Source organism: Leucoraja erinacea, unplaced genomic scaffold, assembly GCF_028641065.1.
Source record: "Leucoraja erinacea ecotype New England unplaced genomic scaffold, Leri_hhj_1 Leri_52S, whole genome shotgun sequence".
NCBI lineage: Eukaryota > Metazoa > Chordata > Chondrichthyes > Rajiformes > Rajidae > Leucoraja > Leucoraja erinaceus.
Genome location: NW_026576432.1, coordinates 447,961 through 465,344, shown reverse-complemented (window position 1 = coordinate 465,344; position 17,384 = coordinate 447,961). Strand labels below are relative to the sequence as shown.

The 17,384-nt window shown below is 51.4% G+C and overlaps 1 protein-coding gene across 3 annotated transcripts; it reads right to left on the bottom strand.

Moving 5' to 3' along the window:
* Positions 1 to 1,878: 1,878 nt before the first annotated feature.
* On the bottom strand, positions 1,879 to 15,892 carry znhit6 (zinc finger HIT-type containing 6). Of its 3 annotated transcripts, none has more exons than XM_055630787.1 (7): positions 15,742 to 15,892; positions 11,499 to 11,567; positions 9,775 to 9,855; positions 7,897 to 7,977; positions 3,917 to 4,041; positions 2,174 to 2,283; positions 1,879 to 2,024 (listed from the first exon to the last, which is right to left on the bottom strand). In XM_055630787.1, exons 1-6 carry the CDS (start codon positions 15,843 to 15,845, stop codon positions 2,180 to 2,182), a joined length of 564 nt encoding a protein of 187 aa, XP_055486762.1. In that variant the 5' UTR covers positions 15,846 to 15,892; the 3' UTR covers positions 1,879 to 2,024; positions 2,174 to 2,179. The 3 variants fall into 3 exon arrangements, with proteins under 3 accessions (XP_055486762.1, XP_055486763.1, XP_055486761.1); XM_055630788.1 differs by having other exon boundaries at positions 2,186 to 2,283; XM_055630786.1 differs by having other exon boundaries at positions 1,879 to 2,283.
* Positions 15,893 to 17,384: the final 1,492 nt, after the last annotated feature.

The following is a 17,384-nucleotide window of genomic DNA, read 5'->3' as shown; positions in this document are numbered from 1 at the left end:
AACAGGGGGAGGTTCACGGCAGCCATTGGGACCAAACAATATCACCTCTGCCTCTTTTCATTAAATCCTAGAAAGTTTAGGGCCATCCAGGACTTAATGTCCTCAAGACAAGACAGAAGTGATTTGACAGAGAAAGCATCTTCCTTCCTCAGCGGCATATATAGTTGGCTATCATCAGCATAACAATGAAAAGAGATGCCATGCTTTCTAAGAATGGAACCCAGAGGAAGTAAGTACAGTGAGAAAAGCAGGGGCCCTACAATTGAGCCCTGTGGAACCCCATATGACAGAGGAGCGGAGGAGGATTCAAAACCAGCAAGGCTTACACACATAGTTCTGTCTGCCAGATAAGACACGAAACATCCCAGGGCATCCCAGTCCAGCACCAGGGGTCACAGTTTAAGAATAAGAGGTCGGCCATTTAGGACTGAGATGAGGAAAAACATTTTCATCCAGAGAGTTGTGAATTTGTGGAATTCCCTGCCACAGAGGGCAGTGGAGGCCAAGTCACTGGATGGATTTATGAGAGAGCTAGATAGAGCTCTAGGGGCTAGTGGAGTCAAGGGATATGGGGAGAAGGCAGGCACGGGTTATTGATAGGGGACAGTCAGCCATGATCACAATGAATGGCGGTGCTGGCTCGAAGGGCCGAATGGCCTCCTGCATCTATTTTCTATGTTTCTAATATGCTTGACTTTACAGAATTCAATCTGCTGCCAAATGGCATCAGATTATAAATAACTTGCAGGCTGGCAGGTAAAGGATAGTCAGTTCGTAGGCAGAGGGTTCCAGCGTTCTAACGTTACTGGAGAAGGGGAATGTTTACTAATGCCTGCTGCCAGCTGCTTATATTACAGTCACATAATACACACACTAAATAATATAAACAGGGACCAGAGATTCTGCGGTGACTGAGTGGTCCTGACCAGCACACAAGTCCTTGAGACTCAAACTAACAAAACCTTAGGCCAACAGAGGCAGTCAAAGATCTAGAATGGAAAGTTAAGTTATAATCATGAGAGGAATAGATCGGGTAGATGCACAGAGTCTCTTGCCCAGAGTAGGGGAATCGAGGACCAGAGGACATAGGTTCAAGTGAAGGGGAAAAGATTTCATAGGAATCTGAGGGGTAACTTTTCCTTGGTGGGTGTATGGAACAAGCTGCCAGAGGAGGTAGTTGAGGCTGGGACTCAAAATCGTTTAAGAAACAGATAGACAGGTACATGGATAGGACAGGTTTGGAGTGATATGGACCAAGCGCAGGCAGGTGGGACTAGTGTAGCTGGGGACATGTTGGCCGGTGTGGGCAAGTTGGGCCGAAGGGCCTGTTTCCACACTGTATCACTCTACAGTCACACAGCACAGAAACAGGCCCTTCGGCCCAACTTGCCCACACCACCCAACATGCCCCATCTACACTAGTCCCACCTGCCCACGTTTGGCCCATATCCCTCCAAACCTGTACCTATCTAACTGTTTCTTAAACGATGGGATAGTCCCAGCCTCAACCACCTCCTCTGGCAGCTTGTTCCATACACCCACCACCCTTTGTGTGGAAAAAGTTACCCCTCAGATACCTATTAAATCTTTTCCCCTTCACCTTGAACCTGTGTCCTCTGGTCCTCGATTCCCCTACTCTGGGCAAGAGACTCTGTGCATCTACCCAATCTATTCCTCTCATGATTTAGTACACCTCTATAAGATCTCCCCTCATCCTCCTGCGCTCCATGGAATAGAGACCCAGCCTACTCAACCTCTCCCTGTAGCTCACACCCTCTAGTCCTGGCAACATCCTCGTAAATCTTCTCTGTCCCCTTTCCGACTCGACGACATCTTTCCCGTAATTCCGCTCATGAACTAAACAACGGAATAAACAGATTACTTGGAAAATTTATTTTGCGATATTTAAAAATAACAACACTTGTCAGAATATGAAGTGAACAGGATGGCCAGGCTGTGCAGGAAAGAATTGCAGGTGCTGGTTTAAACCGAAGATAGATACAAAAAGCCGGAGTAACTCAGTGGGACGGGGAGCATCTCTGGAGAGAAGGAATGGGTGACGTTTCAGCTCGAGACCCTTCTTCACACTCGAGACGTCACCCATTCCTTCTCTCCAGAGACGCTGCCTGTCCCACTGAGTTACTCTGAGTCTGATTCAGGCTGAGTATCAGTGTGGGGGTCAGTGTGGGGAGGTGGTCACGAGGTCCCCGACCTCCTTCTCCTCCTCCATCTCGTTCTTCGATGAAGACCCTGTTTCACTCTCGCCATCCTCACTTGAGTCACCTGATGAGGAAAAAAAAAGTCAGGGCGGCATGGTGGCGCAGTGGGTAGAGCTGCTGCCTCACAGCCCCAGTAGACCCCGCTTCCATCCTAACCTCGGGTGCTGTCTGTGCGGAGTTTGCACGTTCTCACTGTGACCACGTGGGTTTTCTCCGGGTGCTCCGGTTTCTTCCCACTTCCCAGACGTGCGGGTCTGTAGGTTAATCGCCCCCTGTGTAAATTGCCCCCTGGGATAATGTAGAACTAGCGTGAATGGGTGATCGCTGGTCCGCACCGACTCAGTGGGCTGAAGGGCCTGTTTCCACGCTGTATCCCAAAACTAAACAAACAAATTCGATGTTATAGAAACATAGAAATTAGGTGCAGGAGTAGGCCATTCGGCCCTTCGAGCCTGCACCATTCGCCATTCAATATGATCATGGTTGATCATCCAACTCAGTATCCCGTACCTGCCTTCTCTCCATACCCCCTGATCCCTTTAGCCACAAGGGCCACATCTAACTCCCTCTTAAATATAGCCAATGAACTGGCCTCAACTACCTTCTGTGGCAGAGAGTTCCAGAGATTCACCACTCTCTGTGTGGAAAATGTTTTCCTCATCTCGGTCCTAAAGGATTTCCCCCTTTACCCTTAAACTGTGACCCCTTGTTCTGGACTTCCCCAACATCGGGAACAATCTTCCTGCATCTAGCCTGTCCAACCCCTTAAGAATTTTGTAAGTTATATAGATTCTTGATTAGTACGGGGTGTCAGGGGTTACGGGGAGAAGGCAGGAGAATGGGGTTGAGAGGGAAAGATATCATGATTGAATGGCGTAGTAGACTTGATGGGCCGAATGGCCTCATTCTGCTCCTATGATTTGCAAGCTTATAAATTATTTCTGCATCATGTATGGCACAGACATTGTGGGCTGAATGGCCTGTTTCTGTACAAAATTATCCTAAGTGCGAAACACTAAACATCCAATTCTGGTTTGCAATGTTGCCAGGACTAGAGGGTGTGAGCTACAGGGAGAGGTTGAGTAGGCTGGGTCTCTATTCCATGGAGCGCAGGAGGATGAGGGGAGATCTTATAGAGGTGTACAAAATCATGAGAGGAATAGATCGGGTAGATACACAGAGTCTCTTGCCCAGGGTAGGGGAATCGAGGACCAGAGGACATAGGTTCAAGGTGAATAGGCAATAGGTGCAATTCAATGTGATCATGGCTGATCATCCCCAATCAGTACCCTGTTCCTGCCTTCTTCCCATATCCCCTGACTCCGCTATCTGAATGGAATAGATTTAATAGGAATCTGAGGGGTCATTTTTTCACACAGGTGGGTGTATGGAACGAGCTGCCAGAGGAGATAGTTGAGGCTGGGACTATTGCAATGTTTAAGAAACAGACAGGTACATGGATAGGACAGGTTTGGAGGGATATGGACCAAGCGCAGGCAAGTGGGACTAGTGTAGCTGGAACGTTGGCTAGTATGGGCAAGTTGGGCTGAAGGGCCTGTTTCCACTGTATCACTCTGTGACTAGTGTAGCTGGGACTGGGACATTGTTGGCTAGTATAGGCACGTTGGGCTGAAGGGCCTGTTTCCACACTGTACCACCCTGACTATAAACAACTTTGTGATGCTGGAGCCACTCACTGTCACGGAGTAGCCGGTACTCAGTAGAACGAGCCTTCAACACCATCAATAACGTGGGGTATTCAATGACTGTCTTGTGTCTCAGGTTCTCTGCCAGACTTCTACTCACATCCAGCCTGTGGTACCTACAAAATAAAGCGGTCGTCAGTGTTTTATTGTCATGTGTCCCAGATAGAACGATGACATTCATTCTTACTTGCAGCGGCCCAACACACGATGCAAGCATAGTTTGTACAGGAAAGAACTCAGATGCTGTTTTAATCCAAAGATAGACATAAAAAGCTGGAGTAACTCAGCTGGACAGGCAGCATCTGTGGAGAGAAGGAATGGGGCATCTTTGTTGGTATTGATAGTTATCTACTGAACAATTATTCAAGGACTTCCGAGCTGCCGGGAGCAGGTAGTTGCGGCAGAGACTAGAACAATGTCACCTCACCCATTCCTTCCCTCCACAGATGCTGCCTGACCCGCTGAGTTACTCCAGCACTCTGTGAAACGTCACCTATCCATGTTCTCCACAGATACTGCCTGACCCACTGAGTTATGGTGCAGCAGCATCTATGCTAAGGAAATACGTTTCATCTTTCTGGAAATAGGCAACGTTTCGGGCCGAAACCCACGGGTTTCTGCCTGAAACCCTATTTCCTTAGCTCCATAGATGGTGCAGACCAGCTGAGTTACTCCAGCACTCTGTGAAACGTCACCAATCCATGTAGGCAACAGATGCTTTCTGGCCGCTGAATCCTTCCAGGAACTCTGTGAAGGTCACCTATCCATGTTTCGATGGCCGAAACCCTTACGGGTTTCGGCCCGAAACGTTGCCTATTTCCTTAGCTCCATTGATGCTGCCTGACCCTCTGAGTTACTCCAGCACTCTGTGAAACGTCACCTATCCATGTTCCCCACAGATGCTGCCTGACCCACTGAGTTACTCCAGCACTCTGTGAAACGTCACCTATCCATGTTCTCCACAGATGCTGCCTGACCCGCTGAGTTACTCCAGCACTCTGTGGATGTTACCCGGGTCTCTGGCGCTGTATAGAGATACTAAAGGGGTGTTGAGCACCGTGGCTCGCCGCTGACCTCTCCTGGTGGCACCATTGTAACTGCAGCCAGGAGCGCCAATCAGCTCAGTTGAGGATTCAACACACACTGACTACAGGTGGCAAACCACACCGTTCCCCGGTAACCTCTCCCTGACCTCCAGGATCTCACAGCTCTCCCGGCTGAAACAGCCGATCACTAAAATGGTTCACACGAACTACAACATCACAAGATTCAGGGACAGTTTCTTCCCGGCTGTTATCAGGCAACTGAACCGTCCTCTCACCAACTAGAGAGCGGTCCTGACCTCCCATCCACCTCATTGGTGGCCCTCGGACTATCTTTGAGCGAATTTTACTGGACTTAATCTTGCACTAATAAGAATGGCGGAGTAGACTCGATGGGCCGAATGGCCTAATTCTACTCCTACGACATGACCCGTGAACCCGTGCTGGCCCTGAACTGCCCTGTCCACTGGCTCTCCCCTGTCCACTGGCTCTCCCCTGTCCACTGCAATGAGTAAAATGGACAAGGGAGAGCCAGTGGATGTAGTGTACCTGGACTTTCAGAAAGCATTTGACAAGGTCCCACATAGATTAGTGGACAAAATTAGGGCACATGGTATTGGGGGTAGAGTGCTGACATGGATAGAAAATTGGTTGGCAGACAGGAAACAAAGAGTAGGGATTAACGGGTCCCTTTCAGAATGGCAGGCAGTGACTAGTGGGGTACCGCAAGGCTCGGTGCTGGGACCACAGCTATTTACAATATACATCAATGATTTGGATGAAGGGATTCAAAGTTGCAAATTTGCAGATGACACAAAGCTAGGTGGCAGTGTGAACTGTGAGGAAGATGCTATGAGAATGCAGGGTGACTTGGACAGGTTGGGTGAGTGGGCAGATGCATGGCAGATGCAGTTTAATGTGGATAAATGTGAGGTTATACACTTTGGTGGCAAAAACTGGAAGACAGATTATTATCTGAATGTTGTCAGTTTAGGAAAAGGGGGAATACAACGGGATCTGGGGGTCCTTGTTCATCAGTCCATGAAAGTAAGCATGCAGGTACAGCAGGCAGTGAAGAAAGCGAATGGCATGTTGGCCTTCCCGTTGTACTTCCCCATTTCCTAACCTGACAACATCGGGAGCTCGCGGGTGGAGAGACCGCTTCCCGGAGCTCCCGCAACGCGACTTCTCCAGCCCGTGTCGCGGGGTTGGAACGACACGGATGCGGGGCCGTACATCACCCGGCGCGGCTTCATGTCCGTGGTACATTCCAGCACCCGCCGGGAGCTCCAACATTGTGACATTTAGACCAGGAGCGGGGCCGTAAATCGCCCGGCACGGCCTAAAAATGGCCGTGGGACTTACCATCGCCCGCCTGGGGCTTGGACATCAGGAGAGAAATGGAGAACAGGGAAGAGAAAAGACTTTGCCTTCCATCACAGTGGGTTCACTGTGATGGATGTTTGTGTGAATTAAATTGTGTGTATGTCTGTAGAAATTGTCTTTGTTTGTATGGCTGTGGAAACGGAATTACGTTTGAGCCTCACTGAGGCTCAAATGACAATAAATATTGTATTGTATTGTATTGTAACAAGAGGAGTTGAGTACAGGAGCAAAGAGGTCCTTCTGCAGTTGTACAGAGCCCTAATGAGACCACACCTGGAGTATTGTGTGCAGTTTTGGTCCCCTAATTTGAGGAAGGACATTCTTGCTATTGAGGGAGTACAGAGTAGGTTTACAAGGTTAATTCGCGGGATGGCGGGACTGTCATATGCTGAGAGAATGGAGCAGCTGGGCTTGTACACTCTGGAGTTTAGAAGGATGAGAGGGCATCTTATTGAAACATATAAGATTGTTACGGGTTTGGACACACTAGAGGCAGGAAACATGTTCCCAATGTTGGGGGAGTCCAGAACCAGGAGCCACAGTTTAAGAATAAGGGGTAAGCCATTGAGAAAGGAGACGAGGAAACACTTTTTCTCACAGAGAGTTGCGAGTCGGTGGAATTCTCTGCCTCAGAAGGCAGTGGAGGCCGATTCACTGGATGCATTCAAAAGAGCATTAGATAGTGCTCATAGGGCTAGTGGAATCAAGGGATATGGGGAGAAGGCAGGAACGGGGTACTGATTGGGGATGATCACCCATGATCACATTGAATGGCGGTGCTGGCTCGAAGGGCTGAATGGCCTACTCCTGCACCTGTTGTCTATGTATCTCACTAAAAACCTTCCACTTCGGCCCATCAAGTCTGAGTTACTCCAGCATTTTGTGTCTACCTTCGATATAAACCAGCATATGCAGTTCTTACCTTCAGGTTTGTAGATTAATTGGCTTGGTATAATAGTAAATTATCCTTTGTGTGTGTAGGATAGTGTTAGTGTGCGGGGATCGCTGATCAGCGCGGACATTTAGAAGAATGAGGGGGGACCTCATTGAAACGTACAGAACAATGAAAGGCCTGGATAGAGTGGATGTGGAGAGGATGTTTCCACTAGTGGGAGAGTCTAGGACCAGAGGGCACAGCCTCAGAATTAAAGGATGTTCCTTCAGGAAGGAGATGAGGAGGAATTTCTTTAGCCAGAGGGTGGTGAATCTGTGAAATTCTTCGCCACAGACGGCTGTGGAGGCCACAAGTCAGTTGATATATTTAAGCAGAGATAGATAGATTGTTGATCAGTGCGAGTGTCAGGGATTATGGGGAGAAGGCAGGAGAATGGGGTTAGGAGGGAGAGATAGATCAGCCATGATTGAATGGTGGAGTAGACTGGCTGTGCCGATTTGGCTAATTCCACTCCTATCCCTTATGACATGACTGGGAGGGCTGAAGGGCCTGTTTCCGTGCTGTATCTGTAAACTAAACAGTGTTGAGGGTGTGATGCAAGGAGAGACGGGCCGGGTGTTGTGGAGAAGGGTGGGGTCCTGACTTACCTGGGGGAGCTGCTCTCCCCCCCCTCCACCTGCAGCAACACAGATACCTGCCCGGGGGGGGCCAGGACATAAACCTTCAGCCTGCGGAGAGACAGAGAGACAGAGCCGGGGTTAATGTCGCCACAGACATACTCATAGACACAGACGTGTCAAAACGCACACCTTCAGCGCCAGTATCTTCCCGGCTGTTATCAGGCAACTGAACCGTCCTCTCATCAACTAGAGAGCGGTCCTGACCTCCCATCTACCTCATTGGAGACCCTCGGACTATCTTTAATCGGACTTTGCTGGCTTACACTAATGCCTTACACTAATGCAAAGATCTACAAGTTCCACATACAACCTTGGTAAGGCCATCAAAAAGGCCAAAAGGGAATTCTGCTCCAAGCTGGAGGATGAGATGGATGTTCAGCAACTGTGGCAGGGCTTGAATGCCATCACCTCCCTCAAGGCAAAATCAGGAGGCAGCTCAAACGACAACAAAGCATCACTCTCTGACGAGCTCAATGCGTTTTACGCACGTTTTGATACGGAGAACACTGATGTGCCTTCCCGAGCCCCCAGTCCCTGCGATGGTATTTGAAGGCGGAGGGTGGGGGGGGCTGGGGATGGGGGGTGTTTGAGTGGTTTGGTGGGGGGCTTGAGGGTGGGGGGGTGGGTTGAGGGTCGGGGGGCTTGAGGGTGAGGGGGGTCGGGGTTGAGGGTCGGGGGGGTTGAGGGTCGGGGGGGTGGGTTGTTGGGGGGGTTGAGGGTCGGGGGGTGGAGGGTCGGGGGGATGGGGGGTTGTGGGTCGGGGGGGTTGAGGGTCGGGGGGTTGAGGGTCGGGGGGGTGGAGGGTCGGGGGGGTTGAGGGTCGGGGGGGTTGAGGGTCGGGGGGGGGGGGGGGTGGGTCGGGGGGGGTGGAGGGGTCGGGGGGGTTGAGGGTCGTGGGGGGTTGTGGGTCGGGGGGTTGAGGGTCGGGGGGTTGAGGGTCGGGGGGGGGTTGAGGGTTGAGGGTCGGGGGGTTGAGGGTCGGGGGGGGTTGAGGGGGGGGGGTTGAGGTTCGGGGGGTTGAGGGTCGGGGGGGGTTGAGGGGGGTGAGGGGGGGGTTTGAGGGTCGGGGGGTTGAGGGTCGGGGGGTTGAGGGGGGGGGTTGAGGGTCGGGGGGTTGAGGGTCGGGGGGGGGGGGGGGGGTCGGGGGGTTGAGGGTCGGGGGGTTGAGGGTCGGGGGGTTGAGGGTCGGGGGGTTGAGGGTCGGGGGGTTGAGGGTCGGGGGGTTGAGGGTCGGGGGGGTTGAGGGTCGGGGGGTTGAGGGTCGGGGGGGTTGAGGGTCGGGGGGGGGTTGAGGGGTCGGGGGGGTTGAGGGTCGGGGGGTTGAGGGTCGGGGGGTGAGGGTCGAGAGGGGGTTGAGGGTCGGGGGGGGTTGAGGGTCGGGGGGGTTGAGGGTCGGGGGGGTTGAGGGTCGGGGTTGTGGGTCGGGGGGTTGAGGGTCGGGGGTTGAGGGTCGGGGGGGTGGAGGGTCGGGGGGTTGAGGGTCGGGGGTTGTGGGTCGGGGGGTGGAGGGTCGGGGGGGTTGAGGGTCGTGGGTTTGGGTCGGGGGGTGGTGGGGTCGGGGGTGGAGGTCGGGGTTGGAGGGTCGGGGGGTTGAGGGTCGGGGGGTTGAGGGTCGGGGGGGGTGGAGGGTCGGGGGTTGAGGGTCGGGGGGTTGAGGGTCGGGGGGGTTGAGGGTCGGGGGGGTTGAGGGGTCGGGGCGGGGGTTGAGGGTCGGGGGGTGAGGGGGGTGGGGGGGGGGGAGTCATTGATCGGCCGGTTGATGTGTGCGGATGCCACTAGCCGTTGTGTCGACCACGGTGTGTGTGAGAGGGCAACACTCACTGTACAGGAGCTGTACGTACATACCTCTGTCTGGTGACTGGGTCAGACTCCTGTGGATGGATGTACGGGTTCAGGATCTGCTCCAGCGTCTTGTTCTCAGCAACCCTGGCCACGAGAGACAGTCTTCAATTCCACCCTGTGTTAATATCGCATTTACAGACACGTAGGAGAGGCCATTCTGTCCATCTACCCAAGACATTGGGTCAGCAGAGGCCAAGTCAATGGATATTTTTAAGGCAGAGATTGATTAGATTATATGATCATGTTATAGGAGTAGAATTAGGCCATTCGGCCCATTGAGTCTACTCCGCCATTCAATCACGGCTGATCTATCTCTCCCTCCTAACCCCATTCTCCTGCCTTCTCCCCATAACCCCTGACACCCGTATTAATCAAGAATCTACCTATCTCTGCCTTAAATATATCCACTGACTTGGCCTCCACAGCCGTCTGTGGCAAATAATTCCACAGATTCACCACCCTCTGGCTAAAGAAATTCATCCCCCCCCCCCCCCTTAGTATGAGAATTAGTGCGGGTGTCAGGGGTTATGGGGAGAAGGCAGTAGAATGGTGTTAGGAGGGGAGATAGATCAGCCGTGATTGAATGGCAGAGTAGCCTTGATGGGCTGAATGGCCTGATTCTGCTCCTATCACTTATGACCTTACTCCACGCTAGTTATTGAACCATGCAGTATAGAACCATCAACCACCCCCCCCCCCCACCCCCCACTCTCATCACACGCTGGGGGCACAGTCCCACACAGGGGCCCATTCACAGCGGCCCCCCCCCCCCCCCCCCCACGTCTTTGGGATACGGGAGGAAACCGTAGCACCCGGGGCAAACCCACGCGGTCACAAGGAGATCGTGCAAACTCCACACAGACAGCGGCGGAGGTTGGGATCGAACCGGGGACCCAACAGAGAGATGGGCGCGGCAGTCGTAGTGTGATACAGAGTGGGCCCAACTTGCCCACACACCGACCAACATGCCCCATCTACCCTAGTCCCACCTGCCTGCGCTTGGTCCATATCCCACCAAATCTGTCCTGTCCATGATGGGGGGGGTTTGGAGAACTGGGACAAGCTGGGAATCAGAGAGATGAAAGTGGTATAACGTAGACGCCTTTCATTTACAGCAGGGAAACAGGCCCTTCGGCCCATCGAGTCCACGCCAACCAGTGGACACTGATGCAAATCTATCCTACACACACTGGGGACAATTTAGAAGCCAATTAACCCACGAGCCCGCAGGTCATTGGGATGTGGGAGGGAACCGGAGCGCCCGGAGAAAACCCACGCGGTCACAGTGAGAACTGGGTGATCGATGGTGGGCATGGATCTGATGGGCCGAAGGGCCTGTTTCTATCCAGTGTCCTTCTGTCAATTGGGGCGGCAGGGTGACGCAGCGGGTAGAGCTGCTGCCTCACCCGCTGCCAGAAACCCGGGTTTGATCCTGACTACGGGTGCTGTCTGTGTGGAGTTTGCACGTTCTCCCGCGTGGGTTTTCTCCGGGCGCTCTGGTTTCCTCCCACACTCCAAAGACGTGAAGGTTAGTCGGTTCAAATTGTAAATTGTCCCCAGTGTGTGTAGGATAGTATTAATGCTGGTTGGTGAGGACTCGGTGGGCTGAAGGGCCTGTTTCCGTGCTGTATCTCTACAGTGTAAAGGTGAATAATGGTGGACGCACTGTAGTGTGCTCTGCTACACAGCTCACATCTACAAGCCCGGCTTCAGGCGAGCCCACTCACCTCCTCTCTGTGTACGTGGTGGAGCTCTGCGGGAACACCAGCTTCACGTGCCAATAAATCAGCTGCTCCCTGAAAACAGACAACACGCAAATCACCATCGTGCCGCAGCAGGTAGAGCTGCTGCCTCACAGCGCCACAGACCCAGGTTCCATCCTGACTACGGGCGCTGTCTGTACGGAGTTTGTACGTTCTCCCCGTGACCTGCGTGGGTTTTCTCCGGGTGCTCCGGTTTCCTCCCACACTCCAAAGACATACAGGTTTGTAGGTTAATTGGCTTTGTGTAAGTGTAAATTGTCCCTAGTGGGTGTAGGATAGTGTTAGTGTGCGGGGATCACTGGTCGGCACGGACTCGGTGGGCCGAAGGGCCTGTTTCCGTGCTGTGTCTCTAAACTAAATACAGGACAGAAGAGTGAACAATTGTAAGCAGTTTTAGGCCCAATATCTGAGGAAGGATGTGCTGGTTCTAGAGAGGGTCCAGAGCAGGTTTACAAGAATGATCCCAGCAATGAGTGGGTTAACATATGATGAGTGTTTGTCGGCGCTGGGCCTGTACTCGCTGGAGTTTAGAAGGATGAGGGGAAGACCTCATTAAAATGTACAGAATAGTGAAAGGCCTGGATAGAGTGGATGTGGAGAGGCTGGGTGAGTGGGCAAATGTTTGGCAGATGCAGTATAATGTGGATAAATGTGAGGTTATCCATTTTGGTGGCAAAAACGGGAAAGCAGATTATTATCTAAATGGTGGCCGATTGGGAAAGGGGGAGATACAGCGAGACCTGGGTGTCATGGTACACCAGTCATTGAAGGTAGGCATGCAAGTGCAGCAGGCAGTAAAGAAAGCAAATGGTTATGTTGGCTTTTCATAGCAAGAGGATTTGAGTATAGGAGCCGGGAGGTTCTACTGCAGTTGTACAGGGTCTTGGTGAGACCACACCTGGAGTATTGCGTGCAGTTTTGGTCTCCAAATTTTACGAAGGACATTATTGCCATAGATTGAGTGCAGAGAAGGTCCACCAGACTGATTCATGGGATGTCAGTACTGACTTATGAAGAAAGACTGGATAGACTTTGGTTTATACTCTCTAGAATTTAGGAGAGTGAGAGGGGATCTTATAGAAACGTACAAAATTCTTAAGGGGTTGGACAGGCTAGATGCAGGAAGATTGTTGCCGATGTTGGGGAAGTCCAGGACAAAGGGTCACAGCTTAAGGATAAGGGGGAAATCCTTTAGAACCGAGACGAGGAGAACTTTTTTTCACACGAGAGTGGTGAATCTCTGGAACTCTCTGCCACAGAGGGTAGTTGAGGCCAGTTCATTGGCTATATTTAAGAGGGAGTTAGATGTGGCCCTTGTGGCCAAGGGGATCAGAGGGTATGGAGAGAAGGCAGGTACGGGATACTGAGTTGGATGATCAGCCATGATCATATTGAATGGCGGTGCAGGCTCGAAGGGCCGAATGGCCTACTCCTGCACCTAATTTCTATGTTTTCTATGTTTCTAGGATGTTTGCACTAGTGGGAGAGTCTAGGACCAGAGGGCACAGCCTCAAAATTAAAGGACGTTCTTTTAGGAAGGAGATGAGGAAGAATTTCTTTAGTCAGAGGGTGGTGAATCTGTGGGATTCTTTGCCACAGACGGCTGTGGAGGCCAAGTCAGTGGATATTTTTAAGGCAGAGATAGATAGATTCTTGATTATTATAACGATGGGTGGGGGAGGGTGCAAGGGTTATTTGAAGTTAGAGAAATCAACATTCATACCACTGGGGTGTCAGCTGCCCAATTATGAGGTGTTGTTCCTCCAATTTGCATTGGGCCTCACTCTGGCAGTAGAGGAGGCCCAGGACAGAAAGAACAGTGTGGGAATAGGTGCAGCAGTAGGCCATTCAGCCCTTCGATCCAGCACCCGCCATTCAATATGATCATGGCTGATCATCCAAAATCAGTACCTCGTTCCTGTTTTCTCCCCATATCCTTTACTTCCATTAACTCTCTCTTGAAAGCATCCAGTGATTTGGCCTCCACTGCCTTCTGTGGCTGAGAATTCCACAGATTCACAACTCTCTGGGTGGAGAAGCTTTTCATCATCTCAATCCTAAATGGCCGACCCCTTATTCTTAAACTGTGGCCCCTGGTTCTGGACTCCCCCAACATGGGGAACATTTTTCCTGCATCTAGCCTGTCCGATCCCTTAAGAATGTTATATGTTTCTATAAGATCCCCTCTCATCTTTCTAAACTCCAATGAATACAAGCGCAGTAACAGGTCAGGGTCTGGACAAGGGTGAGGGAGGAGAGACAAGGCAACACAATCTTCCATTGTGTGTAGGAAGGAACTGCAGATGTTGGTTTAAACCGCAGACAGACACAAAATGCCGGAGTAACTCAGCGGGACAGGCAGCATCTATGGAGAGAAGGAATGGGTGACGTTTCGGGTCAAGACCCTTCTTCAGATTGAGAGTCAAGGGAGAGGGGAAACGAGAGATTTAGACGGTGAAGTAGAGAGAGATATAGAACAATGAATGAAAGATATGCAAAAAAGTAATGATGATGAAGGAAACAGGCCATAGTTAGCTGTGGGGCCCGGGTGAAAACTAGTTACAGACAATGAGACTCAACAAGACGACATTGAAGCTGGTACAATGACTCGAGTGGGGGAGGGATGGAGAGAGGGGGTGCAAGGGTTACTTAAAGTTAGAGAAATGTTCCATTATGTTGTTTTGCTTGTGTGAGGTGGGGGGGGGGGGGGGGGGGCAGGAGGGAGAGAGGAGGGGAAAGGGTTAAGAATAATCGTCCTGGGCTCAGTGCTGGTTATCAGACAGCTGGTCTGACCATCAGTGGCATTGCTGGGTGCAGTTGGGCGGATTGAGGGTCGGGGGGGTGGGGGGGGGGGGGGGGGAGAGAGGTAGGGGGGGGAGGGGGGGATTAATGTGGGGGGGGGGGTGCTCGGGGGGGGGGGGGGGGTTTGACGGGCGGGGGGGGGGGGGGGGGGGGGGGGGGGGGGGGGGGGGGGGGGGGTGGGGCGGGGGGGGGGGGGGGGGGGGTGGGGGGGGGGGAAAGGGGGGGGGGGGGGGGAGTGGGGGTTTAATCACCTTGGGGCAGGGTATCACAGCTGCTGTTTGACCATCAGAGCAGTTGTGTGAGGTGGGGACAGAAGCCAACTCTACAATCCCTCTGGCATCCAATCCATTTTCCAGGAAGCGGGATATTTATAGACGACTCTAAGAACAGGACAATCTGCCGATGAAGATTGATTGCCCTTGCCACGGGCCAGATGTGAGAATCATTACTGGAGAAGCTCAGCAGTAACGGCCGCACAAATCACTATTAAAAGCACCAAGTACTCGTGCTAAAGCACCAGGATAACCGCTCAACCTAGAAATAGTGAAAGGCCTGGATAGAGTGGATGTGGAGAGGATGTTTCCACTAGTCTCAGAATTAAAGGGCGTTCCTTTAGGAAGGAGATGAGGAGGAATTTCTTTAGTCAGCGGGTGGTGAATCTGTGGGATTCTTTGCCACAGACGGCTGTGGAGGCCACAAGACATTGGGTATTTTTAAGGCAGAGATTGATAGATTCTTGATCAGTACAGGTGTCAGGGGTTATGGGGAGAAGGCAGGAGAATGGGGTTAGGAGGGAGAGATAGATCAGCCATGATTGAATGGCAGAGTAGACTTGATGGGCCGAATGGCCTGATTCTGCTCCTATCACTTCTGAAGTTGTTTTTAAACGACCCATACACACATGCACCAGGACAATAACTAACCTCACATTCAGTAACAAGCTGTTTACATGTTGGCAAACACACCAGCTAAATCTGTTACCAAGAAACCCAATCCCAATGCTACATGAGATCAAAAATCCCATTACACAGTGAAACCACAGGACAACAAGACAAACAAACTGCATAGGAAGGTTTTCAACTGCACGAGTGCTGGTTTACCCACAAGATAGACACCGAGTGCTGGAGTAACTCAGCGGGTCAGGCAGCATCTGGGGAGAACATGGATAGGTGACGTTTCACAGAGTGCTGGAGTAACTCAGCGGGTCAGGCAGCATCTGTGGAGAACGTGGATAGGTGACGTTTCACAGAGTGCTGGAGTAACTCAGCGGGTCAGGCAGCACCTGTGGAGAACATGGATAGGTGACGTTTCACAGAGTGCTGGAGTAACTCAGCGGGTCAGGCAGCATCTACGATCACGTGACCACAGAACCGCCCATCAACAGTTTTCTGCCACCTCCACTCACTTTTTGTAGTAAGCCGTTGAATTCTCCACCCTCTTGGCGAATCCGATGGGCAGGAGTTTCAGATTGATGTCGTTCCTCCGAGCCCGGTTCTTCAGGAAGTTCATCTGAAATTTAACAGAAACAGGAAGGAATTATTTAAACACTTGACACCCGCACTAGTCAACAATCGATCTATCTCGGCCTTAAAAATATCCACCGTCCACTTGGTCTTTATCTCTCTAATCATCATCTATATCTCTTGTTTCCCTTTCCCCTAACTAGTCGGAAGAAGGGTCACGACCCGAAATGTCACCCATTCCTTCTCTCCAGAGATGCAGCCTGTCCCGCTGAGTTACTCCCAGTCTTCTGTACCTCTTGCCCGATGGGAGAGGGGAGAAGAGGGAGTGACCGGGATGAGACTGGTCCTTGATGATGCTGCTGGCCTTGCCGAGGCAGCGTGAGGTGTAGATGGAGGCGATGGAAGGGAGGTTGGTTTGTGTGATGGTCCTATTAAATCTTCAACCCCTTCACCTTGAACCCTGAAGTGCATTCAGAAAGTATTCACACCACTTTTTTTCACATTTTGTTACGTTACAGCATTATTTTAAAATGGATTAATCTCATTGTTTTTTCCCATCAATCTACTCACAATACCTCATAATAAAAAAGTGAAAACAGGTGTTTAGACACTTTTGCAAAGTAATTAAAAAGAAATAACTGAAATATCACACTTACATAAGTATTCAGACCCCTTGCAATGACACTCAGAATTCAGCTTCGGTTCATCCTGTTTCCATTGATTATCCTTGAGATGTTTCTACAACTTGATTGGAGTCCGCCAGTGGGAAATTAAATTGATTGGACATGATTTGTAAAGGCACACACCTGTCTATACAAGGTCCCACAGTTGACAGTACATGTCGGAGCAAAAACCAAGCCATGAAGACGAAGGAATTGTAGACCTCGGAGACAGGATTGTGTCGAAACACTGACCTGGGGAAGGGTATAAAACATTTTCTGCAGCATTGCAGGTCCAGAAGAGCACAGTGGCCTCCGTCATTCATAAATACAACTTTGGTACCACCAGGACTCTTCATAGAGATGGCCGCCCGGCCAAACTGAGCAATCGGGGGAGAAGAGCCTTGGTCAGGGAGGTGACCAAGAACCCGATGGTCACTCTGACAGAGTTCCAGAGAACCGCTGTGGAGATGGGAGACTGGGGGACAATTCAAGAAGGAGACACGATAATCGTAGCACTCCACCATCCGTGCCATTATGGCTAGAGTGGCCAGACGGAAGCAATCCGCAGGGTTAAAGGCACATGACAAGCAGCCCTTGGAGTTTGCCAAAAGGCACCTAAAAAAGATTTATCGTCGTGAGAAACCCAAGATTGAAACTCTTTGGGCTGAATACCAAGCGTCAAAGTCTGGAGGAACCAGGCACCGCTCATCACCTTGGCTAACAATACAGACCGAGGTGAAGCATGTGTGTGGCAGCACGCATTCATGCTGTGGGATGTTTTTCAGCGGCAGGAATCTGGCGACTAGTCAGGAAGTCGAGTGGAAAGAGGAACAGAGCAACAAGTACTAGAGAGATCCTTGATGAAAAAAAAACCAGCTCCAGAGCGTTCTGGACCTCAGACGCTGGGGGGAGGTCACTTCTTT